At 41.6% G+C, this 27,640-nt stretch overlaps 1 protein-coding gene across 1 annotated transcript in view; it reads left to right on the forward strand.

Moving 5' to 3' along the window:
* Window positions 1-27,640, forward strand: part of fbn2b (fibrillin 2b) — a 66,793-nt gene that overhangs the window by 4,741 nt on the left and 34,412 nt on the right. The window contains exons 2-7 of the mRNA XM_073477020.1: window positions 4,026-4,108; window positions 4,268-4,369; window positions 10,682-10,777; window positions 11,862-11,957; window positions 23,307-23,504; window positions 26,852-26,977. Coding sequence (XP_073333121.1) covers window positions 4,026-4,108; window positions 4,268-4,369; window positions 10,682-10,777; window positions 11,862-11,957; window positions 23,307-23,504; window positions 26,852-26,977 — 701 coding nt within the window. The remainder of the gene's footprint in view (window positions 1-4,025; window positions 4,109-4,267; window positions 4,370-10,681; window positions 10,778-11,861; window positions 11,958-23,306; window positions 23,505-26,851; window positions 26,978-27,640) is intronic.

The raw sequence follows: 27,640 nt of genomic DNA on the forward strand, positions 1-27,640 counted from the left end.
TGGAAACAGACCGTCTGTAGCCATTTTCCATGCCTGTCCACTGCTGCCCTTCCTTGTAGGTCAGTAGATGCCGGCTGTTCTCAACTGCTTTAACCTTTGACCACGTGGATTCCTGCATGGGAAGAGGAGCCTCAGGCTGCAGCTGTATAACCTGTTGATTTTGCAGTTTCTAATTTTATAACACTATTTGTAAAAACCCTAAAGAAACTACAAAAAAGCTTAATACTTTACAGCAGAAAGAAGTCAATCAGAGCTCCAGCTATCGATCGTTGTCATGATTGATTGTCATGTCATTATCTGACGTTTATATTCACGATTAGTCGATTAAATGACACATAAAAGTGAAAAATGCCTATTAGAATATAGTGGAGCACTGATTCATATTGCGTGTTTTATCACACCAACAGTCCAAAACCCGAAGATATTCAGTTTACTACAATACAAGGCTGCATCCATTTTAGTAATGATAAATGAGTTAGTCTTTGGTCTGTAAAATGTCAGTTCTTGCAGCTCCTATATCTTATATGACAAAGAAAATTAGCAAATTCTCACATTTTAAAAGCTGAAATCAGAAAATATTTGGCATATGCTCAAGAGATCGACTGAAACGTTCAATTAATTATCAAGCTAGAGTCTTAGACAAGATTCATTTTCTATCAATGGATTAATCGTTTAACTCTAAAACCAGTTGAGTTCCTTGAAAGACAAGCTGATTGTTAAATCGTACGTAAAATGTAGTTTTATATGTTTATTATAGTTATTCTCCAGACTACATGTCCGAAAACCTCTTTAAAACTGCCTCCCCCATTGACTTTGAACTCTGACTCCAGTATCCGTCTCTCCCCCATTCTTCATATTTCCCCTTGGATGAGGTGGCAGCCATTTTCCTTTTGTTACTATTAATGGCAGTTAACGAGCGATCCACGGCCCGGGAGGTAACTTCAAAGAGTTAATCTCCTTTAGATTGAGCCCAGAGAACAGTAGGACGTTTCAATATTGAGGAAAACCCCTGGGGCGTGAACTCCTTTTTTTATGGCTGTCTTTCATTCTGTTATACTTCAGTTCATCCTCCTCTGTGTGATAGGAGACCAACCATTGACCTGGAGGAGAGAGAGAGAGAGAGAGAGAGAGAGAGAGAGAGAGAGAGGGAGAGAGAAAAAATAACAAACCTCAGGGTCAGACCTCTATAATCCTTCATATATTGACATCCCCGAGGTCTGTAACAGTGGAAGATCTTTAACGCTTTGTGGAGAAACAGATCAGAAGTTGTGTTCGCTGCTCATTAAGCGTTGGAATGCTGATGTCTGAATGCTCCACGCATTTCTGAAGTTTTTTCGAAGCTCTCTTCGGTTTGTGTGTTTGCCCCAGAAATTCAACCCCCACCGAGCAGTTGGCCTCTTCTTGCTTATGCTGCTTTCTCCTTTGTTTCCATATCTCTTTTTTCCGCTCCCACTCCTCCTCCTTCTGCTTCCTCCTCTTCTCAACATAAACTTGTTTTGCTTTCCCTCCCACTGATCCCCTGTTCCTTTCCCACCGTCCTGTCTTCTCCCCTCATAACCGCCGTTCCTCTCACTCTTCACACTTTCTCTCCAAAACCAACCTTCAGCGAATCTCTCAAAGAATCCACCGCTGTCGTCTTTTCTCCCCTTCCTGTTTTATTTTTATCTCCCTTCTTTGTCTGACTTCTACCTACGTAAATATCTCTCGTCTGCCTGCCCACCTGTTTGTCTGTCTCCCTGTGCCATCTGGTAATGGAGGTGTGTTCTGCTCTCCATCCATCAGAGATCTATTTCACGTAGGAGGAACTCAAGAAGTTCATCAGAGCTAACACTTCATTTCCAACTTTAGCTCCGGTCTTCTAATCTCCAGGTTCAGTGCCTTTAGCTGTCTCCGTGTTTCCCTTTTTGTTTTCACTGCAGCGCCAAAAGGATGAATCAATTAATACGTAAGACTTAGTAAGACTGGTCGCGGCCAAGAAATACTCATAAACATAAGTCCCTGTAAAACTGCGAATTGCGTTTTTTTACACTTTTTTTCTGTACAAATTAAACCATCAACAAATGTGTTAGTTTGTGAGCTATAAAGGTGTTGGGAAGTGGATTTAAGACAAAGCCAGACTTCCTTTCCCCGTTTTCCGGTCTTTATGCTAAGGGTTAGGGTTAAACTAAACTGCCTCTGGCTCCCACTACATATTTATTGTGAAGACATCATGCAGAGGTATCAAGCTTCTCACCAAACCCTCAAGAAAATGGATGAGCACATTTCCCAAAATGTCAAACTATTCCTTTAAGTCATTCAACAAGCAAAAATACAGAACTGTCACTGTTTTTGCTGCTTTTGTATCATTTGTAAATTGATAAACTTTGGCTGTTGGACTGTTGGTTTGACAAAAAAGCAATATAAAGTGCTTTGAACACAAGTAGTGTAAAAAATAGTTATGTGGCAGCAAGTTGTGTGTCTTGAATAGAAATGACAAGCAGTCTTAGAACAACTGCGTAAAAGTTGAAGAGAAAAGAGTTTAAAATGTTAAGAAGCACTTTACTTGTCATGCACCTCTGTAAAGTACAGTCTGACTCTGATGATGTCACAATGATATCATCAGACTTTTAATATTTTGCAGAAACCTTTATTAAAAAAAAAAATTATAAATTGAGTTTGAAAGATACAAGCATTTCAAATGCGTGTAAAATCTAATGAAACAGGCTATTGTGTTGCATCATGGGAAATGTCACAGACTAAGTCAGAATATCTCAGCCTCTGCTTTATCAATTCTGACCTGTCCTCTTTAAATCTGCTCCTCTCCCCCTCGACTTTATAGAAGTGAGAATATACTAAATCCCTGGTGTATCCTTGGCTTGACGGGTTGTTGCCTTATTTTACTAGTTCGTGGTCACCGTCGAAAAACACTGGGCAATCTAGCGATACTTTAAACAGTTGTAAATTACGTCCTGGGGGCAGAAATGTTCTAGACCGAAGAGATGTGATCCCTGTGGCAAATGACTTTACCATGTGCATCTGGATCAGGCTTTATCCCAATTTACCAAGCTGTGGTCCCTCAAGTCTTAGTCATGCCATCAGCAAACGCTAGCAACTAACCACCAATACATATGAATACAGATATACCCGTCATTATACGCTTTGAAAGGTCACTAAGGATATCATTAGTACCACCACATTGTTGGAACCCCTACAGCTTGTTAAACAGCTTCATGCAGTGTCTCAGGGATTTTGACTTGAGTGCACACACTGACTCACGCACACTTCCTCATTGAGAATGGATTTGGGTTTTGTGATTGATGCATGTTGGTACTTTTACTCAGTTTCTAAATAAACAAAGTTATAACTAGGTGTGTAATTACTCACGGAAGATAAAAACCGAAGTGTTCTTTGCTTTAGCTCGCAGGGCAGCCTCAGACCTCAGTCCCGCTGCACATTTATGTGTGCGTGTGTTTGTTCGTGTGTGAGCAGAGGCCTGCCATCTCTAGATGTGGTTAAGCCATCTCCTCAGAGGAAAACTTTGTGGCTAACCTGTCAGGCCAATCAAGTGCAGCGTGAGCTGTGATGACTCTTACATCTGTCAGACAGGGTCAAAGGTCACTGCTCTCTCTCCACTAGTAAGAATCAGAGCTGAGTGAGCGAGAGGAGGGGGGCAGTGCTGGATATTTGCCAGAGAACAGGACAGCCAGGCATGGAATTTGGGAGAAAGGAGGACTTTTATACATCCTGCCCTTCCAAGTTTAAATTCAGCCTTGAATGAAAACAAAATGCTACTCCTCATGTCGTGGGCCCCCTCGCATTTCCTTCCCCTCCTCCCCTCTCTGGAAATACCTCCATCCATCACTCGAGGAGGCTTTGTATCAAAGTTTGTTTTGTTTATTCTGAAGGCAGAGGCTGTGCAGGACTCGGGCCAGCTCAGAAAATAACGTGTAACTTTGTGTATTTGTTGAGGGGTTATACTAAAATATGTTTTGGGAGGTCTGGGTGAGCACTGAGTTTGTTTGTTCTTTCTTTCTTGTCTCTGTCAGGCCCAATGTGTGTGGCTCGCGCTTCCATTCATACTGCTGTCCCGGCTGGAAGACTCTGCCAGGAGGGAACCAGTGTATTGTTCGTAAGTGTCTCCATCCTTAAATCCTCTTTAATACCAAACCCCAGTGGAGAAGATAACAAATAGGCATGGGATAATTCTGTTTCTGTTTGCTTTATCATGAATCATTGAGAGCGATTGAACCAATTTAATAAACTCTCCTCTTCCTCTTCCTCTCTCCAGCAATTTGCAGGAATTCCTGTGGTGATGGCTTCTGTTCCAGACCCAACATGTGTACCTGTTCAAGTGGCCAGCTCTCTCCCAGCTGTGGAGCAGGAGCAGGAGGTCAGTAACATACAAACACACAAGTAAATGAAGCTTCATCAAAGCCTGTCATCAGGTGGTAACAGGCAAATGGAATGAAAGCAGGATAATAGCTTTTTGATCTTATATGTGACAATCATATGGCAGTTTTTTGCTCAAGAGCACTTTGACTTTTAGAAGATCAAACCACCTACCACAGCTGAAACAGTTAGTCAGTTATTCAGTTAGTTGATTGACAGCAACTTATAGATAATTAAGTCATTTTTCAAGCAAAAATGATTTACAGCCCCTAGTCTCAGCCTCGAAGATTCGCTTCCTTGTGGAGAGTTAAACTATAAAATCAATACCACTCTTGCAAATACCAGCTTAATATCAGCCAGTTATCTTAGGTCAGCATAAAGACTGGAAAGCGGGGGAAACAGCTAATCTGCCTCTGTCCAAAGATAACAAAGGTGCCTACCAGCACCTCTAAATGGCTGCGAGCTGTAACTTCCTGGAGACTTTGTTTGTTGCCTGGCAACTGCTCCCAGCCAAAAAAGTAGTCTGGCTCATGACCTCTCGTAAAACAGTGAACTAGACTCCTGTTGTAGTTTTTACACTTCAGTTTTTGTACAGATTAAGCAAACAGGATGTAATGTGTTATAATGCTTAAAGAGACAGGGGCTAAAAGTGTAGTATCTCAGACAGAGGGGGAATACAGTACTGCAGCACTGGACAGTGTGAGAAAGCTCATGTGTTTTTGAGCATTAAAAGCACATAAACCTCTTCTACTTGTGACCCAAAATAAAATGATGAACCTGGAAATGAGCATAACATGTCTCCTTTAATTAATAAGCTTAAAAGGCTTTTAACGGTCCTTTGGGTAGCTGTTTCTCCCTGTCTGGTCTTTCTACTAAGCTAAGCTAACTGGCTACTGACTGTACTTTTGTTTACTGGACAGATGTCAGAATGGTATATTTATCCTTTCACCTAACTATCCACCAGAAAGTGAATAAGCGTGTTTCCCATAAAACACAATTTATTTAAAAGCAAACTGTCTCTAACAACCTAAGCTGCAGCAGATACACACCTTGCTTTTGAAATTCAGACAGATCATATGAAATTACAGAACAAAAGGGCTCAATTTTTGAATCCTGCAACTCAAGCAGCAGGACTTTGGAGTGGTTAGTGAGGCTTCCCTTCAACTTCATTCCCAGATCTTTTTCATTTCTGCATTTGGCTGATCTGTCACTTTATTCGATTCCTTTCTGTACACCAGGACTGGCAGAATAATCCAGTTGATCGATGTTGACATAGGTTGTAATACGTTGCTGTTAGTCTTCTTAATGTCTTTGAGCCTGACTGCACTTTACTGCATGATAAACTAAGTGGCCCAAACGACTGATGAAATTTTATATTTTTTTACACTGAGCAATCTCAGTTCCTACCAATCCAGTTTCACGGATATTTTCCAAATGTAATGGTTCCACCCTTCTCTCACTGGAGCCAGACAAGTACTGTAGCCAGTGTAATAGTGGTGTATGAAGGCCCAGGCCTGCTCTGCAGCCTGTAGGTCACAGGGTTTGTCAGGATTAAAACTGAGAGTCTGGCTGCCCCAGCTCAGTCTGCTGGGCTTAGTTACAGACCACTCAGGATGTGTGTGTGTGCGTGCGCACTTGGAGTGGAGTGAGGTGTTTAACTACACACGCAGCGTGTGTGAAATCACGTTTGTCTTAGTGAGATTAGTGCAGTGTGCAGGGTTTAAATATGTAGTTAATATGTGCCGAACACGCAGAAAACATTGTCGTTAAGCAGCACTCTGGGAGCAAGCGGAATATGTGTCGATGTGTGTATTAAGTAGCGTGCAATATGTTCAGCTTCACTGCTTCAGTCGGCCGAAGTCAGCTCGTCAGTCACGCCTGGCCCCTGCCAGACCCTTTACACATGCTCACATTCCATTAGGCCCGCTAACACACACGTTTTCACTCACACAACTGCACATGCTGATACAGATACAGCCTATACAGACAATCATACTCTTATATAAAAAAACGCACACACAAACTCACACAGTGCGCATCAGTTGGCTGCGACCCAGAGGTGTAAAACAGGATCCGTTCCAGCCATCAGTAAGGACGACCCTTTAGAGGAAGGGCATGGAGGGTGGGGTGCAGAAAAACAGCCCGTGACCTGTATGGCAGGATACGCACAGATCTCCTGCAGAGTCAGTGCTTTGGCAAGAGCTATGAAGTCATGTTCCTCAGGGGCAGGAATGGCGCAAGAAAGCAAAGTGATAAATTAGAGTGGGGGCTTAGCAAGACTGGAATAGACTGATTGTCAGACTCTGCGATTCTCAGCTTTCCTTTTATGGTGGCTTTTGTACAGGTTTACAGGCAGGCAAGGAAGCTACTGAGATACTGTTTTATCTGAATAATCAGAGACAGCTTTATTGTTGTCTGATTAGTAAATGCAAAATATGTTTTAGTGCACTGCTAACTGCAGAAGACCTTCACCTGGCCTCTCAGCCAGCTTTCATGAAGGCCAGGGGTCAAATAGCTTTATGACCAGAGATAAACATAAACCCATCAGTAAACGCAGAAAGCTGTGGAATGACCCTGAATAACTGTGGAGGTCACCTTATTTGGCAAAAGTTAAGTTTCAAACATGAGGCTATAATTTGACTAAATTGGGAAAAGTAACTTGTAATTCCCTCACTGACCTGCATGTAACTACGCCAGAAATCTAGACACTACTGTGTCTAACCCTCATATTTGGATTTGATGTTCGACTGATCCATACTCAGTTAAGGTTTGTAAGTTGAAAACTGTTTTCACAACACTATGTTGCAGAGGCTTTAGGCCGGGCCAAGGGGACACTTGACTTTGTGCTAACTCACAAATTCAGTCCACCATATAACAAGATAATTCAGTGCAGTTGGAGACAAATTGCAGCTCCATGGAGATCCGTTTGGAAACGTCAATTTCCTCTGCCTTAATTATACAGCCTGATTGTAGCACCCTGGTCCACTGGGTTATAGATAGCATCTTTATGTCTCACATCTAGCCTGTGGAATGTGGAGGTTTAAATAAATCAGCAACACATTTGTGATTTGCTACATGTAATCCACATGTCTGTGATTATTGTTGCGTCCACACAGATGGCTGTCTATGATTTTTTACGACTTTTCCTGGAATCTTTGCTGTTTGCCAATGAACAATTCAAGCATATGTTTCTGGAAAGCCCGTCAGAACTTTAGAAATGTACACATGTCCAGAATTAGAAAGTAAAAGGCGGCTTTGTAACTGCAAGAGTCGCATATACTAATAACCCGGACTTGGGACATGTCAGTTCCCAGACGACAAGGGTTCACACTGTTAGTCACCCTTGTAATAAACCCGCTGACAGTTTAGAGCAGAGCAGCTGTGCTGAGGATCGTATAGGGCCATCTTTATAACCTTGTCTTCCCATAACCATAATTACGAAATCATTACCACAGACGTTCTCGCCCTAATGCTGAGAAACAGCTGTCTTCAGACTGACAGGCTTCCATTGGCTATTGACTAGGAGCACAAGTGAGTCCTGGGAAAGCAGAGAGAGGCCTTTTTAATTAAAAGCCATGTTGCCTCAACGTAGTCCAACAAGACCACAAAGTAATGCTTAATCCTGTCAGGTATGAGTCATGTATACAAATAAATTGGTCTAATTTACCCAGAAAATTGATTAAATGTGCACAGAGTTCATTGAAACAAAGGTGGAATGGAAAGAAATCGTTGTATTTGACTCTCAACCTGCTTTGACAGCATCTCATGCAGCTTTCTGTTTCACTACGTCGCCCATCCATGCTGAAACTGAGGCAGACTTGTCGCTGGTCCCTGGGATGTGTGTAAATCAGGACAAAACACAGCCATAAAGCTCCTCAGTTTTCCATCAGACACACGTACCCGCACACACACTCGCACACTCAACACACAAGCCTGGACTTCCTGTGTTTCGCAGCCTCTCGTAAAAAACACCCAGATGTGAGCAGCTCACCGACGACACTACCAGAATACAGAGGTGCATTGTGGTGCAGCAAAGCTACACCCGACTCCTTTTGCTCAACGTCTGGAAGACTCACACACACATACACACACATACACACACACACACACACACACACACACACACACGCATATCCCTCCACCCTGTTGCTCTACATGTGCAGCTTTCCAGGCACAGGTCATTGGGGCAAACCATCTCTCTCCACCTGTGGGGGATGAAATGCCACGAGGAGGGGGGAGCGAGAGGCGAAGTTAACCAGTGAGATCATCTCCTTCTGTCTCCAAATGTGCTTGTTTGCTTCCTCCTCCTCCTCCTCCTCTCCCATCTAGTTCCTGTTAGAGAAAAAACACAACACCTCCATCTCTCCAGCACCTGTCCCATCATCCTGGGTTCCTGAGGGCAGAGAGTTCAGTGACTATACGGAGATGTTTCCGGGCCAAAAATCTTTCACCATAGATTCTTGACCTATTTAGAAACGCTCGTTGTAGGGTGGGGGTGAAAAATGGAGGAGTTTACCCAAGTTGCCCCCAGCTTTCTTTGGAGGAGTCTGCGTTGCAGCACGCTGGAAGTGTTTTTTCTCCACGGTTCGTTCCATGGCAGGGAAAACTGAAATCACTCACTGCAATCATTATTCATGTTTCACATCATTGCTCCAATTTTTGGCTTTAAGTGGAGAAAGCATGAGGAGAGTGTACAGCGTTAACCTCATGCCTTGAAGTTGAGGTTGAAACCTGAGAGGAAGACCTGACATATCTCCCATGAGAAGAAGAGAGAAAAAGAAAGAGACAGCACACTGACCTATAAACCCAGTCTGCCCCAGAGTCCCAAACTATTTGCTTTAATTTATCACCATATGTTAGCATGAGATGCAATCCAGACAAAAAGTTGTTCCTGCCAAATCTGTACAAGCAGTCTGCCAAGTGTTGCACAGAAGAAAGTTAACTGGAATTCCTTCTAGATTCATTAAATACATGGAGCGAATTAAAGCTGTGGTGACACTTCCAGTGAATCACACCTACAGTATGCCTTGCATTTACTGAAAGTCCACATGCTCCACATCCAAGATTCATACTATTGTGCTTTGACTCATGTAACAGAAGGCTGCCAGTAAGGAAAGCGTGGGTGATCACGATGAAAAGCTACCTAAGAGTATTCACTCATCATGACTCACACAAGTCATATTTAGTGTGTTTGGGTACAGTCAAAGTAAGTGGGGGGATTATAGTGGCTGAAATGCCTCCTGTAGGCAAGTGTGCAAACTCAGAAAGTCTCATTAGACAAACTCAGCTACAGGGAAGGTCAGTCATTTCCCCTCTGCTCCTCGGCTGTGCATGCCAGAAATTTTAAAGAGAGAAGGAGGCAGATGGAGGGAGAGAGAAGGAGGAAATTAATGTTGAACTTGAGATTAAGATATAGAAGAGCATGAAAGGCACCGAGGGAATAGGCAAAGGTGGAGGAAGGAAGAAAAATGAAGGGAGACCAAAGGACAATGAAATATTCTCTTGAGCCAGGATGAAAGAAAAAAAAAATAGGATGCAAGGAAACATTAAGAGGATACAGTTCTCTAACGTCCACCACTGTAGATGTCTTCTCTGCTCTGCGTTCGGTAAAAGACTGGCTCAGCAGAGGGCTGCCTGTCTGCCAGGAAGAACAATTCTTACTTTATGTAAGCTGCTGTTACATGTTGGAGACTGTCAGATTGGCCCTCTTAGAGTCTGCCTTCAATATAATACCTGTGCACCTCAACAGCACTTTAGGTTTGTTTACCCAACATTCAAAGTTACTCCCTCTTTCTGTTGCATTCGCTCCTGTGCATCCTGTTTAGATTTTGTTTTTACTTCTCTTCCCCCTCGCCCAGTTTCCCTCTCATCTCAGCAAATTCCTGCCTGCCTGCCTGACTGACTGACTGACTGTAGCAGACAGCTGGCTCAACTTAATGCCTGCTCCCAGTCTGCTTGATTAGCTTTGGTTTTGTGGCCTGGGGGTCTTAGAGCTTGTCTGTTCATCTAAAGCTACTAAAGAAACACCAGCAGCAATGTTCATACTCAAATGAAGTGGAAAAAGCTTTAAATGTGTGAAAGTGACCATGGTTAGTTAACTCTCAAGTGTTTGGAAACAACTCTGGGGTAATAATATAATGAAGCAGTCAGACCGATGGGTCAATTATTGCTCATTTCTTAAAAGTCGAGGTTTAGTTGAAGCTTTTGAATAAAGTTTTAAGTCACTAGTGCATCTGTTCACACTTGCCTTTCTATCTTTTCTATCGTGCCCTCCTCATTCATCATCCCACCCTATCTTTCCTCTCTCCCACAGTTCAGACCTGTAACGTCAGGTGTATGAATGGAGGCAGCTGTGCAGAGGACTCGTGCTCCTGCCCAAAGGGCTACACTGGCAGCCACTGTGGACAGCGTGAGTGAAAGCTGCTGCGCAGTCAGCACATCGATCACATATATGAGTATATATTTAACTTCAATGTAGTACTTTAGTAATCCCTCACTGGGGAAATTCAATTTCTACACTCATTATACATTATGTATTACATACTTACACACACACAGGACCTATAGACATGTACTATTGTAAAAAGTACCCAAAAGTCAGTAAAAATAAAGATATTGTGTTAAAATATTTGGTGAAAGTGAAAGTCATCCATACATGTAGTACTTTTAAAGTATCTGATATTAAATGAACTTAGGTATTTTTGGCTCTGATGCATCATGTAGTCTGCAAAGTAACTAGTAACTAAAGTTGTCAAATAACTGCAGTGAGTAAAAAGTACAGTATTTGCCTCCAAAAATGTAGTGGAGTGGAAGTATAAAAGTAGCAGACAATGGAAGTATTCAAGTAGAGTACAGGTACCTCAAAATTGTACTCAGTAAGTACTGTACTTGAGTAAACGTACTCTGTTACATTCAATCACTGTATATACATGTTAGTTGGACAGACGTCAGAGTGAAGGGGCTGTCATATAGTAGCTCTAAGCAGTTAGGCTTTCAGTGAAAGCATGAAAAAGAAATAAAGATAAAAAAGTCCGCACATCGTTCACACTTTAATAGACCTACTTTTCAGTCTTTGCATTTGGACCCCATGAGTATGCAGCAACAGTCCAAAGTTTTAGGGTTAAGACTTTTTAAGACTATTCCTTTAATCCTTTTTTTTGTGAGCCTGGGTGATTTGTCACTATTGGCCTTTACTTGCAGCATGTGCAAGGCTTGCATTAGGGTTAATTTTTGGGTTAGAGCAAAGTTTAAAGTGAGGCATGAAGTGTTGGTGTTATTGGCTTCAGAGCTGATGTCATCAATGGAAATCCTCACATGTGTTTGTAATCCAAATATACAATACAGGATGTGTTTATGTGTTGGTGATGCAAGTGATTAAAAGGTGAAGTCATTCGAAGCTTTATGAAAGATCTGTGTTTGTAAAAGAAAGAGGTGGCTGCGTGCGGAATGTGTAATCCTCTGTGAATCACCGTCTTGTCCTCTTTCTTCTTTAGCTGTGTGTGAGAACGGCTGCCAGAACGGTGGGCGCTGCATCGGACCCAACAGATGTGCCTGTGTCTACGGTTTCACTGGCCCGCAGTGCGAGAGAGGTGAGAGCTCAACCTTATTTCGATGTTGATACAGTATGTCATGATTCTCCACTGTCTTCCATTCAGCCCAGTTTGAATTGATATGATAGAGGCTTAAGGCTACTATCATTTGGTTAATTTGTGTGACAACCAAAGGATGGTCAAAAAAGGGAGATTTTTAAAAATAAAATATTATACTAACCAACGCCGTTGCTGAGATGTGAGAATGTCGGCAAGAAACCTGACGGGTCAGACAATCAGCCACTTTGTAAACAAACCCACAGTTTACACACCATTTTGGGAGCTAAAACAAACATTATAGCTATTAAACTGATCCATTTGATTTTGCAGACCAATTAGACCTACTATACTTAACATAGTTGGGCGTACACACAATTTTTCCTCTGCAATGAGGGATTATAACTGCCATTTTCTGTGAGCTCACTGTTTTCACCTCCAAATATGTGGTTTATATGGCTAAAGTCAGAGTTAGTGTACAGTTTGTTTGACTGCTTGCCTGTTGCTGTCTGCAATTAAAAGAGACGGTTCAAAACCAAAAAATCAAAAACACATATTTTTCCTCTCACCTGTGGTGCTATTCATTCATCTAAATTGTTTTGGCTTGAGTTGAGTTTTGTTAAGATGTCTGCCTTCTCTCTAATATGATGGCCTCAGATGGCACTTGGCTTGTGGTGTGCCAAAAAAAACAGCAATGTCTCTTTCAGAAATCATGACGTGGTTACTCAAAATAATCTACAGACCTTGTTGTGAGCATTTTCATGTAGGAAGTTTCTACCGAACTCCATCCATCAACTGTATGACCACTGAGCTAACCAGTGTTGGGCAAGTAACTTTCAAAATGCAATACTAATTACCTTCACGTTAAAGTAATATATTATGTAACAATATTACTTTCTGTGTAGAGTATTACAAATATTTAATTGCCAGAATAACCTCAAAGGTACCACATGCTCAAAAAATATCCTGAAAGCATAACATGACAAACTCAAGGCCAACAAGCAACAACAGATGGGCTCACTGACCTGAATACAACATTACTTAGTAATACTAACACCGCTCTGAAACACTCTGTTTCGGCTCCTGTCTCTTTAAGGCGCCCCTCCCAACCTAGTCTGCTCTGATTGGTCAGCTCACACACAGCTGAGCCAGTACCGCTCTTCATGTCTGTTGTGTTTTCAGCTTCCAGTTAGCTTCACTTCGACCGTGAATATGTACATAAGTTATGCAAATGTATGACATGGTGACATAGTGTGATGATTTTTTTTACTTTCAAGACCTTTTACATGTACAAGAACCTATTTAACACACTGAAGGAAGGAAAAAAAACAAAAAAAGTAATCTTTAAATCAAAGTCCATTGTGTCTAAAATAGTCTTTATCAAGCTCAGGTTGTCAGCAAGAATCTGACTGGCCAGGAGATGGAAGCCAAGAAGTTAGAGCAGAGGGGTTGTAGGGTGGTTTTGTCAATACACTCCCTACCCACACAAACACTAATGTTAAGGAAGATATCGAACCAGGAAGGCTTTGATGTGGCCGTGCAGACCGGAGTGTTGTTCCTATCAGTCCAGACATACAGCACTCTGTTAGTTCATTACCTCAGTGCTTGGTGAGCTTTCAGGCTCTCTTAACGTGGATGACTTCACTCGGTTTAGCACAGACAGACAGTGGGTGTTCATCTCCTGAGCTTTGAACTTAAGCCTGAGGTATGTGTGTGGTGGGAGGTGATGGCAGGGTATTGGAAGTAGGTGGTACAGTCCTGTGGCAGATGAAACAAATATCTGAATTGATGGATGTGGTTAATTTCTGCTCACCTTAGTTCACCTTTTCAGAGAAGGAGTGGGACCTTTACACCTTCTGTCACCCAACTCACCTTTTTGTGACCCTCACCTTCCACCTCCTCCCTCTCCCCCCCTGCTGTTACCTTCCTTAAAGTAGAGGAAGGTTCTTGGCCTGTAATTTCACTCACCTCATTCATCTCAGCCTTTCTTCTGCATTCCTTTTTCTACCTATAGATACAGACATACTGTATGTCTGTATGTATGCAATGTACAGCCATAAACACTCATCATCTGTTTTCTTCAAACTGTCCTCCCCTCTCAATCTTCCTTTCTCCATTCTTTTATGTCACTTGTTTTTTCCTTATGTTTTTTTTACTGAGGCCACCACTTCATCAAATTCTATAACTTTTCTAGCCTTCGTCTTACTCTCTGTCCCTCGTCATATTTTTACATGAAACTCTGGGGTCTTGTTTGCTTGGAAAATACATCATTTCGAGGGTTGTGAGAGCCTTCAAGACATCTGGCAATAAATACCCCCCTCCCCCCAACGTCCCCACAGGACTGACAGAAAAGACTTTCTTTGTGGAGTGATCGTGGACATTTCCTGATGAGAAGTGGAGCAAGGTAGGGAGGAGAGAGAGGGATGGAGGGGAGGAAGAAGGGAGGGACAGGGTGAAAATGAAAATGGACTCCCCAGCTGTGTACACAAAGCCTGATAGTGGGGAATACAAACACTCTCCATGTTGGAAGAAAGGGGACCTGCAGGTAGTCACAGGGGAAATGCTTGTAAATCTTTGTTTGTGTGTGTTTTTCATGCCAAATATCCGTCAGAGAGAAACAGGATATGGGCTTAGTTTGTCAAATTAACTCCATAATTCATAAGGAAACACATTAGTGTCAACCGAAATAAAAAAGATACTAGGTAGGATATGAAAATTTGAAGTTGGAGCTACAGTATATTTATTTTCACTTATAGGATCAGTTCAACGAAAAAAATAAAAATTCAGTCATTATCTACTCAGCCTCATGTCCATGGAAATTCAGAGCACCACAGCATCATAGCTTTGGACTTGTTTTCAAACGAAAAAAAAAGCAACCAAAAAAAACCTAAAATGGCTCCATTCAGCTCGCTTGTCATAATCCAAGTCCCCAGAAGCCAAGAGATCGCAAATTGATTTTTCAAATGGATTTTGAAAAGACATTATTCACACAGCAATTGTCAGCGCACTGACAAAATAAATCTCTAATCTAGAGACTAAAACAATTTCCTCTGAGATATTCAATAATTGTGATAAATGACCCGTAAATTGTTTTAATATTGGGTTTGGCCTGAAAAGTAAAGAGCGTCCCTGGTGTAACCTTTGGTGCTCTCATGACCCTGTTGCATATTGTGGTTTGAGAATTTGTGTAATGGGGTCGATGATTCAGTGGATTTACTGTGTGATTCAGTGAGAAGACAGCAGATGAACTGTGATTATGGAGGCAGTGAAAGTAAACCAGTTTGGGTGAACTGGGTGTGCTGGATGGAGTCATGGGAAACCCTTGCGTATTGGCGTTTCTTGGGTGGGTGGGTGTGCAGCTTGTATGTGCGTGTGCTTGTGGCTTGCAGACTTAGGTTGAGGTTAGCACGAGATAGAGTTAGAGTTATTCATTCTCCTTAAATCAGAAAAGATTCCCACCATCTCCGTCATGACTACCCTTGTACAACAGCTGTGTGCATGTATGGAAACCTACATCCTTACCTTTGTGTTTTTTGTTTTTAGCCATGCTAGCAGTGTGTCTCTGTGGTAATGTTGAATGTGGTAATGATCCAGCCTCAACTATTGGATTGTCAAGATTTTTGGTGCTTACGTTCATGTTCCTCAGAAGATGACTTCTAAGGATTATAGTGATTCTAAGGATATAGTGAACCAGGATGAGACTTGATGAACATGGGCAGGGTTGCAGAAAAAACAAGGGCAGAAAACACGAGGAGCAAACACAGTGACACCAGGAACAAAACAGATGAACCGCCAAAGAGAGAGGGAAAAAGACAGACTTAAATACACAGGGGCTAATGAACAAATGAAACACGGGTATACACAGAAAAGGGGTGGGGAAAAAGACAAAGGCAGGAATAAAATGGCAATCTTAACTGAAAACCAAAACATGACATGCATAGGCTATTAACGCACAACAGAAAGGCCTGGATGTAAACTAGGTTAGCAAGAATTTCTGAGTATGCTGCGTGACTTCATTGCTCTTAATCAGCAACAACCCCCCCCCCCCTTATGTGGGTGAAAATTTGGTCCAATGCATTTGTTAATGCATTCGTGTGAATGTATATTTCCATATCATCTGTACACTAACAGGGAGTGGTGCTGATGTGTGTTTGCAGAGCTTTGGCCCATTATACCGGCTCTGCTCCAGTGCTGCTCAGTCCAGTCTGTCTCAGTGGACCTATACAGCCTCTGTGGTCAGTCCCAGTCCAAGCCAGTGGACCGGTCCAGAGCAAATAAACTAAAATCGCAAAGGAGAGAATTTTGCCCCCCAGCAGCGGTGACGTCAAGGCCATTCTGAGGTGTTGGACGTGTAGGAAGTTGTGCTATTTCTGCTCTATTGACTCTGGATAAGAGTGGACAGAACATGGCTGGACAGGATGGCTGCACTGGTCGATGGGTGGGACTCAGAGGCAGGCTAATGTCGCTCTGTGGAAAATGTTCCCAATGACAATTTAGTGTGAGGCAGCCAGTACGGAGCCATGCTAAATCTGATTTACAGAAAGTCTGTAAATTATACACTAATACAGCATGACATTGCCTCATAATGTAGACCCCATATGTGCGTTTTCCGTATGCAGAAATTTTTGGTGCAGGACGCACAATGAACCCCAAAGGAGTAAATCTCAATGAACTGGCTAAGAGTGGTATAAAATTCTTAAACACTGTTTTTTAATCCATGTCTGGAAATGTGTCTCACTGGGCGAACATGCGAAAATGTGCCCTGTGTTTCATCCAGACTCTGTATGATTATATGCTGTGAATGAAATCATCATGTTCTGTATTAAGCGTAATTAGGATCGTCACTATTCACAAGCTGTTTTTAGTGTCTGCCTATCATGGGGGCACTAAAGTTTGATGATCCATCCCATAAACAAAAAGTTGAGGAAATGACTCACCAATGCCCGGGCCAAATTTCGTGGCTTTGGTTTGTTCAAATCAATATTTGAGTAGCCCCACGGGAAGGCACTGAAGGCTTTCTTTGATCTGGCCTGATGAAAAATGGCCCGAATTCACTCTCACTGCAGTTAAGAAAGCACTACAAAGACTTCCGCCTCACTGAAAAAGTAACATGTCCCATGAGTGGTGGTTGTTGATGGAGTCTGGAGCCCACTTGCCCGTCTGTGTTTTTGCCTGGTGGTGTCTGCATTCAATAGAGTCTGCATTATTGTTCCACCGCTGGACCTTATTGTGACGGGACATTTCCCAAAACAGCCAAAAATAGCCGTAGAAGTCAAGACAGATTTTACAGCACAATGGGCGAGATGTAGAAACAATGCCAGAGTAATGACTTGATGCCATAAGATACGACATCATAGTTCAACAAGTATAGATACACAAAGTAAGTGTGTTAAACAGAAGGGTCGACTGATGTGGTTTCTCAGGGCAGATACTGATTACTGACAATCAAGGAGATCGATATTTGGAACAAATTTAGATTTGCAGTAAAAATGAAAATCATTGTGTTAAAATTTTGAATAACCACTGATGAAATGTAACTAATTACAACTCAAGTACTATACTCAATCACTATCCTACACAATCTTCAGTTACTTGTACTCAGTGTTGTAAAAAGTATCCAAATGTCATATTTGAGTAAAAGTAAGTATATCCTGTTGAAATATTACTTACCTAAAAGTCTTGAAGTATCTCATTGTAAATGTACCAAGTATCAACAGTAATTTTCTGGCAGTAAATGTACATAAGTATCAAAAGTACAAGTAAAAGTGGATGTATAAACTATGGGTCGACCAATTATCATCCGATATTCAGCATTTTTCTGATCATCGGAATCAGTCTTTATTTCTTTATCTAAATCTGATTGTAGATAAAATATATTAATATAAACATGTGCATCTTCGGCTGTGATGCAGCATGCAATCTGCAAAGTAGCTAGTAACTAAAGTTATCAAATAAATGTAGTGGAGTAAAAAGTACAATATTTGACTTCAACATGTAGTGGAGAGGAAGTATGAAGTTGTAAAAAAAATGGAAATACTCTTGTAAAGTACAAGTTTCTGCTGCTTTACACTTCCACTTGTTGACATTTTGGAGTCAATTATTTTATTGGCAATCTGAAAAAAACAGACAGATTCCAATAATCGTAATACTGCTGAATATCGGATCCGATAATCAGCCAGACTAATAATTTGATCCCTTGTTAAACATGCCTGCTGATAGCTATTTTTAATAACTTCTTTGTGTAGATTTTCCATGTAGTCATGTCTGTTCTGTACGCTGTAGTTCCCCTCACACACAAACAGCAGTTACCTCGAGGCTTTCCGATCTTTGTAGATTGCAGACGGCTTATCGCTCCCTTTGCCATTCTCCCACAGTTGTTATCCCATGTGTGTGTATGTTTGTGTGTGTGTTTGTTGAGTTAAACGCTTCGTCACGTTTGGGTGACTGCTTTAGGTGTGGAAGAAATGAAAGGAGCGGAGTCATTGAAGAATGATTAGGGATAAAGGAAAAGCACGATTCCAAGCTTGTTGATAGCGGCGCTGATAAGACTAACAGAGACTGCTACGGTTGGCTGTAATGAGGTCAAACCTCCCAAACATATGGACAGGCACACACACACACACACACACACACACACACACACACACACACACACACACACACACACACACACACACACACACACACTCACACACGCACACACACAAACAAACAAGCCAGCACGTTTGAATCATTTATTTATATCCACATCAGCAAAAGGACACACAGACACAAGCAATGCGATGTAATCAGAAATTCCACAAGACCTGCCAGACATGTGCTCTGGCTGCACACACACAAACATGCACACCCCAACCAAACCTTAACACACACACACAAACACACACACGCACAGGGGATAATTAGAAAATTTCCCCATTTCTCAACAGGTGAGTAACAGCATGACGTTTAGTCTCAGAGCAAATCTGCCAGCTGTATAAAGTCTAGGACATCCGCTTTGAAAACACATGCGTGCTTACACACACACGCGCGCACACACGCATGCACGCACGCACACACACACACAAATTATTATGCATACCCAGAGCCAAGTGTGTATGTGTATGTTTATATTTCTTCTCTTTATTCGTTTGACTCATTGACCTCTTGTCGTAGGAAAGTAAAGTAAAAATGACGATGGCTTCATTTCCATGTGATCTACTCATATTTCAAGGGTCTTATCTCCCCCAGACCTCCCCTCCTGGGAGTTTTATAAATACTTCAGTGTTATTAATGAATCTTCAATAGGATTTTTTTCCCCTCTTCTCTTGAACCATTTCTCTTCTCCTTCTAGCACTCAGGCCAGTGCCCCATCCCATCGTCTCCCCAATCCCACAGCTGGACAGAGCTGATGGGAAAATGGTTTCCCAGAAGGCTTTGAGTTCCAGACAGGATTAAATAGTTTCTCACCTCTGCCTTTTACTGTATTTCATCTTCCTTTAATCCAACTTTCAGCAGAGCAGAGAGTAATAGCCTTTGATGAGCGATCACATTTTTTTTTTTTCGTTTTTTTTTGGCAGTAGCAGATTCTGATGTGACTGGCTTCACTAGAAAGAACATCATCGTATGTGAGCGGTCAGATCCTTTGCCCAACTGTCTGGCTTATCTATCTGGACTGATTTAGGTGAAAGGTTACAAATGCAGAGTGGACTGGGTTACCACTGGCAGGGGTTTCTGGAAAAGTTTTGTTCTGGTGTTAAAAAACAAAAGCATCATAAGCTTATATGAATGAAAAGACTTGATTAACTCTTGCACAAAGTGGACATGAACTCATTATGGGTGGAACTTAATTCATCATGATGGATGTTGGTTATGAGCACAGAGATTATGAATGAAACTGGAGAAGTCTGGATGAGAAACAGAGGTTGCTAACAGTGGATTTAAGAGTGGATAGAGGATAGAGGAGAGGATCTGGTGAATGTTTTTGATCTACTGAGCAATTTGAACACTAATTAGACTAAATTACTTCCGAATGTTGTCAGCTGGACCCAGTCAGGATGTTGGATGGCCCCCTTGTCCTAACCTGCCCGCCCCTGCTTGCACATGTCCTCTAAATTTACATGCATAACATACAGATGTGCATACCGTGCACACATCTGTGAACATGTGGAGTACACACGTTGATTGGGACGTTGTGAGACAGACAGCCTTTCTTCACTCTCTGTTATTTTGTGCTTTTAAAGAAAGCAGTGATTGCTGCTCCAGTCTTTTGTTTGGCTCGATGCTGCGGCTCAGACAGATGCTGTGTTTTCCTTCAGGCATGTGTATTTACACAGACAAGCATGTGCATGTGCGTGTAAAACAGAGTGAAGTGTTTGAGAAAGCATGTGTATGCATATATATTTAATGTAGCGCACATGTATACAGTGTTGAACTTGGCTGCTGTGTGCAACTGTCTTGATGATCAGAGTGTGGGAGAGTCCAGTCTCTCTGACTGAAGGGTTGGAAGCGCCGTCAATTTGTTGTCCTTCGCATTTCCTTCTTCCTTTTTTCTTCTTACTCTTACTCTCCATTTGAATGTTTTATTACTTTCTCTGCCAAGGCAGTTATGCTTTCACTCGTGTCTGTTTGTTGGTAGGTTGGTTGGTTGTTGAACAGATTTCTACGAAACTCGGATGGTGGATGGGTCTCGGCCCAGAATAGACCCCATTAACCTTTGGTTTGGATCCAGGCAATAATGCATGGATTTTGATGAAAAAATCAGGCGTATTTAGATGGCTGTTATTTGTGAAGTACAATTTGATGCAGATTCTAGTTATGGTGAGCTTCAAATATGGTAAAGCATTTATGTTGTGGTTTGGAATTCATAGTAATACAGAGCTATTGAAATGATTAGGCTTTATTGAATCAAAGGGGACTGTTGTGCCTTGGCGAAGCCCTTCTAGTTTGTTGGTTGGTTTGTTAGCAGGATGGAGGATTTGTCTTGGCCCAGATAGACCACATTTACGTTTCTTAATGTACCTGAATAAAGGTACGTATCCAAGAATTCTTTTTTTAACGTTGCGAGATAGGTAATTTTTCAACATTTTTGGAAATTTTTCAGGGAATATTGAAAACAATCTGGCCTATTTAGATGGCTGGTATCTATGAGAATACAACAGGGGACTGTTGGCATTGGTGGCGGTTTGCACTCAACCGAGTGCCATTCTAGTTTGTTAATCAGGTCCCAAAACCAGGAAAAGAGTTGACTGGTTGCTTAAGATAATTCAATTTAAATCAAAAATGTGTTAGGGTGTCTCGAAAACAGGAAAAAAAAAAAGAACATCATGAACAAAAAGGAAATACAGGCACCTCAAGATATAAGAAAATGTAACAAACGAGCCCTGTCCAAGGCACTGGAAAAGATCTGGAGTTGGTCCCAGGGTGTGTACATTGCCCACTGCTCCCTCTGGATGGGTCAAATGCAGTCAACTGGACATAATTTGACCTGCCACTGTAAATACCCAATTACAGTGGCAGTCCCTAGCAAATGCACTCTTCTGTTAGAGTAACGTTTGCTGATTACTAACAGCCTCTCTAAAAAATGGTTTGCGTTTTTTAAAAGGGATTTGCTGACAATAAGAAAAATATAAAATAATGACAGCCCTACCCTTTAAGCTGGCATTAAATGTTAATTTGTAGCAGAGTACGAAGGTAGTATTTTGCTTCAAGTGTGTATGGGTACACACCAACAAATGCATGTGGTGTAAAGGTCGCCACTTTGGTGTGCCAACCAGGCCACATGAAGGTGGAAGATCAAATAGCAGCTGATAGGCAGAGCAGAAGACAGACAGACAGGAAGGACCTAAAGTGGGCAGAGAGAAATGAAGACAGATGGATGAGAGGGAGAGCTGGCATGAGCCCCAATCTGCACTCTGCATGCTCAGTTTGACCTACTTTATTTTCCCCTTTCTTTCTCATTTTTCTTTCTTTCTGCATCTCCTGCTCTTTGCCCCATTCTTCGTGATCCCCTTTCATGTAACACAAGGAACCAATAAGTCTGAAGAGGGACTCCCACCAGACACCAGCACTGATTCCTATCTTTCCATCTCGTTCTGTCCTTCAGCGTGCCGCTCTCTCTTTCTCCACATCTCGCTGTCGCAGCCTTGGCTAGCCAACCATGAAGTTTGTCTTTCATCTCCACTGCGACAATCTAACAATCAACTGTTTTAATGAAGGCTATATTAAGTTTGGCGCCACTGCAGAGAACTTAATAAGGGTTTCTCCCACAAGGGAAGCCATCATTAGGGTGTATGTGATTGAAAAGACGAACACCGTATTGCTGAAATGGTTTCAGCATGAGGTCATTGTGCATGATTTCTGAAGTGCATTTAACAGGATTATGCCATGGTTTCACTGGCAAACAGCAGTGTAACAAGGCGGCAAGGTGATAGGGACATTTTGTTCTCAAATCTCATGTGTGGATTTACTTACATTTAACTTCACCGTTGTCACCACCCTTTCCAAGAAGGTAGGATGGGCAATTTTAACACATCTGTTTGACTTCCATGAGACATTTGTGTTACTTTTGTGTTGTTGGCAACAGATGTTTAGTGACGCCGTTGTGGCACAAAAGTGCATTGTCCCAAATATGCGCTAAAACGTCACATTCATTTTCAGAATGGATGATCGTCATGAGGTGATTGTTACTGACGACCACACTGCTATTAGCTGGTTGTACTGTCATATCGATGGAAACAGAGACCACCACTGTTCAGCTCACCACCGACTCCTAGTTATAGTACAAGAATGTGCTTTAGTTTGTCAATCCGACGGGTTAACTTATTATCACAGAGACTAAATACATAGCGGTCATTCCAATCCTAATGCTAAGTTCCTGCTGAAACAGTGCGGATGTGTTTTGCAGTTCAATCTGAGCTGGTTTAAGAAGAAAATGCCTGAATCACGTGTCCTGATGTGATCCATTACGCTGCTACCAGCAGTCATACTGTTCTGGTAAAAACCTGCTACTTGTAAATGCTCCTCTTTGTAAGCTGATCGTTGATCCAAAGACTAAACACATGAAGCAATTAAACTGTGAAGATGTGTTTACAGGTCGAGTGAGTCATCTCTCTAATGCTGTGCCAACTTTTTTCCACTTCCAGTGAAATTAAGAAAAAATGAGAGGAAAGAGCGCTGACTCTGTTGAATACATATTACAGGAAATATGCCCTCTCAATTCCTTTGAAATTCCTCATCCATGCCCCTAATCTGGTTTCATTTAATGCTGCACCAGATGTATTCGCGGAAATGAATCACTGTTTTATTGTTTAGTCAATCACATTTCAATCAGTTACTAACTAACAATGGGTTCTTGCCTCTTTCCCTCCACAGACTACAGGACTGGGCCATGTTTCACCCAGGTGAACAACCAGATGTGTCAAGGCCAGCTCAGTGGAATTGTCTGCACCAAAACCCTCTGCTGCGCTACCATTGGTCGAGCGTGGGGCCACCCCTGTGAGCAGTGCCCCGCCCAGCCACACCCCTGCAGGAGAGGCTTCATCCCCAACATCCGCACTGGAGCCTGTCAAGGTGAGATTGGAGCAAATAGAAACCCTGACACATCTTCTTTTTAACGCCCTTTTAACACACTCGAATGCACACACATGATCACCACAATAAACATTGTAGCCATTACTTTATCTATCATCATCTCAGCTGCAATTCCTGCACACAACATCCTCGAGCCAGTGTTTAACACTGAGGATGTTTACATGTACACAGTAGGCTGCATACCGGCTTGTGTTTTCCTATTAAGGTCTTATAAAGCAGAAGCAGCGTGAATGCATCTGCTTATCCCTGCAAAAACTGTAAACAGTGAACAGCTTAAGGTGTTTTTTATTTATGTGTCAGTGTTTATCAGCAGGTCACAGCTGTCACATCATTCTTTCTTTAAGTCAAAATGTGAGTTTATCTTTACATGGCTTAAACTGGTAAAAGCATACACACTGCATCCTGTGAATAGAACAAAACATTTAACTATTCTTTACAGGTATTAAAGACATGACAGAATCAAGCAGCTCTGACTAAACAGGTCCAAAATAGTGTTATATGGAGATTATAAGAGAGAAATTGAGGAAAATATGAACTCAGATTGACCTTCTTTCATCAACATTCCTGCTGCTGGTGCCCCAGAACCCCCTCACACTCTCGCTGCATGCCTCTCTAATAACCTAAGGACCTAACCAGACTAAGCAATAAGACTGCATCAATATATGACACATGTGGAGGTCGTGTCCCCTGTTATATGAGCATAGTCAGGTTAGTTTTTGACTCAGTCCAGCTCCTCTCACATGGAGACACCCAGTACCACCCTTCACAGATTGTGGTGGCTTAAGTCTTGCTGAAGCCGTCTTAGAAGGAGAATGTTACATGATCCTCACTCCACCCGGCCTCCTCTGCCAATACATTATCAATACCCTCACGCGAAATATTGATTTTTTAATAAAACATGCCGGTGCTTTGAGCAGATTTCCCTGACGGTTTGACTGACCAAAGCCATAACTTCATGACACCTTGTGGCGATTGTCTTGCAATGTATCAAGCAGAGGTTGCAAAAGTACACACATTCTTTACTCAAGTAGAGGTCCAAATACTAAAACAATACTTCAGCTTCAGGTTCAGCTTCTTTACTTAAGTAAAAGTAAGAAAACACAGGCTCTGAAATGTATAAAACTCAGGATAAAAGTTAAATGTATCTTTCTGAAGGACATTTCTTCCGGCCATTTCTGTGCAAAGCAAACTGAACCTCACGTCATATTGATATCATTCAAAGACTATTACACTTAAATGTAGAATCGGTAGGTTCTGTCCCAGCTGTTTGTAAACACACCAGAACGATATTTAATTGTTAAGTCTCATTCCCAGGACATCAAATACCAGCATTTGGGGTTGGCAAAGCAGCAAAAAACTGAGAAAACAAGAAAATCCAGGCAAATGCATTATAACTTAAGTAGCAAGCCTGTTTTGTAAAGAAATGTCAGAAAAATAAATACTGAAGTAAAGTACAGATACCTAAAAAAATCTACTTAAGTACAGTAACAAAGTATTTGTACTTACTTCCCACCGCGGGTATCAAGTATCACAGAATTGCACAATAGTGATACTATCATTATTGTCGGCAATCTTTCGTGACTTACTTGTTATTTCCACCCTTGTTCACATTTACAATAGAAAGTTACACATGGTGGGCTTATTAGAATGTATTGTCTGGTATCCAAATCTCTGCCCACAACCAATCATCCAGCAAATCAAATAATGATGAAGTGAAACAAGATGGCCTGTTTATCAAGCTTGTATTTCAAGACATCTGTCTCTGTTTTTGTGCAAAGTGTGTATGCGCCAGCACAAAACCTACTTGTGCAGAATTGGGTGGAGTGGCCCAGTTGTGTTTATGCAGATCGCTTTGGGTCCTTATATTACCGTGAAACTGTGCAAGCAAGCCAGTAATTTTCATGGCTTTAGTTACAGCGAAGGTGAAGAGACAGACCTGTCCAAAGTCACTTTAACCTTTTCATCAACCGCTCCTGGAGCCTCATACTGTATGTTTCTATTCTGGGATGCAGGTATGTGGGTTAGGCAGACAAAATGTTTCAATGTAATGGACATTATCTCTTCAACATGTAAAGTGGTCTCTCAAACGTTATCACCTCTTGTTCAGGGAAACTTTTTAATTTCAGGGCCATGAAGGAAGTATTTAGGTACAGTAAAAATGAGGCTGGAAAATATATTGTGTGTACCAACAATTAATGATGTACATATGCCTGGCAAATAGATAGACATGTGTTAAAACGTTTAAAAGGTATGGAACACAGTCTTCCATAAGATATAGTACTACCATAATCCACTCAGTTATATGTATATGTCTGTAAAGGTTATTTATGAGTGTAATTCAAAAAGGTACTACATCTGGGATGAGTAACTGGTTTGTATTTAGCTCCACGACTATCTTTCCTGTCGATGTGGCTGCCAGGCTGCTCATATGTTCGAGATATGGCAGTGTGAGACAATCACTCATCCCTATGTGGCACACATACCTCCTCTTTAACCCTCCTTTTTACTGTCTGTGCTTCTTGCTCTCTGAATCTCTGTTTCTGTCTTTTCTCCCCTCTCTCCAACTTTCCACTCTCCTTCTGCTCACACACACCAAAGACACCTAATCGCCAGTGAGCCTAGAGCATCGTCTTGCTGGCAGCTGTACAAAGGGCACCTGACCATGAATCCAAATGTAAGGATTGAGGTCAAGGCTCCACATCAGGATGTTTTCTTTCTTTCTTTCTTTCTTTCTTTCTTTCTTTCTTTCTTTCTTTCTTTCTTTCTTTCTTTCTTTCTTTCTTTCTTTCTTTCTTTCTCTCCCTCTCTCTCTCTCAGCCTTTTGCTTAGCGATTTCCTCAACACTAGACAGTATGTTCTGCATTTCTTAGGAAGAAGCAGAAATTGAAAGTATTCAGTTCATTAGAAACAGGCTCTGAGATAAATATAAACCCACTGTGTGTGTGTGTGTGTGTGTGTGTGTGTGTATTGCAGGGTATCCACTGTTTCTTACAGGAACCCACCCACTGACTACTTATCTTAAATACTGGTAAAAGTGACTCACATTGAATGCTGGGAAAAACATACATTTAAGAAGCCATTTCCTGTTCTAACAAGAACCAGTGCGTCTTTCTGGAAGTGGTCTCGGGCATCACATTTTGTACCTGTAGAATAGAATAATAAAGAAGCAACGGAGAATGTGCTAGAAACATGCTGTAAAATATGTTTTTGAACATGTAGAAACTTTGTTTTAGTTAGTCTGAGTCCATCTTTGTAGTCTTTGGTTAGAACCTTTGCTCCTAATCTGTCTCTTCTCATCCATTTCTGTCTTTCCTTCCTTCTCTTAGATGTGGACGAGTGCCAGGCAGTGCCAGGTCTTTGTGCTGGAGGTAACTGCATCAACACCGTTGGATCCTACGAGTGTAAATGTCCCGCTGGCCACCGTCAGAGTGAAACTACCCACAAATGTGAAGGTGAGTCTGAAAGGTGGTTTAAGGATTAAGAAAGAACCCTTCATAACCCTGATCAATAATCAGACCACGAGGACTAGCGGCCATCTTTGATGTGCAGCCATTATTTTCTAAATGGCCAGATGAATGACAGTGCAGACATTTCAAACACACTTCTTACAAGAAAGAGACATGAGGGCGTTGACGTACACAGGGAAACAGTCACAGGTACAACTTCAGTCAAAATTAAATGTTTATGTTTAAGATTTAAAAGATCAAAAAATGCTGCTGAACACGTTAAAATGAAACAAAGAAAATGATTAAAATCCAACTGATACGACTCGAAATGCGAGTATACGAAAACGTTGATGGAGAAGTTAATTAGTTACTTTTGGACATTTTAATGCAGAAATGTGATATCTTTAACCTTAGCTAACGAGTAATAACTAGAAGCAGATTTTAAAAGAATTATGAAATCCAGCTCCCTCTGGGGATATACAAGGCTCATTCTGAGGCAATGAAAAAACAAAGATCTTAGTTTCAGGTGATTATACACTAATAAAAACTTAATTATGAATATATTATTCAATTTCTGCCCCTAAATCCCTGTAAATCCTGCACACTGGACCTTTAACAGTGAGACAGTCATGGGCCGTTCACTTTACGATAACTCTGGGCGTGCTGGGA

The sequence above is a fragment of the Pagrus major genome, chromosome 11 (genome assembly GCF_040436345.1).
Source record: "Pagrus major chromosome 11, Pma_NU_1.0".
In the NCBI taxonomy this organism is placed as follows: Eukaryota; Metazoa; Chordata; class Actinopteri; order Spariformes; family Sparidae; genus Pagrus; species Pagrus major.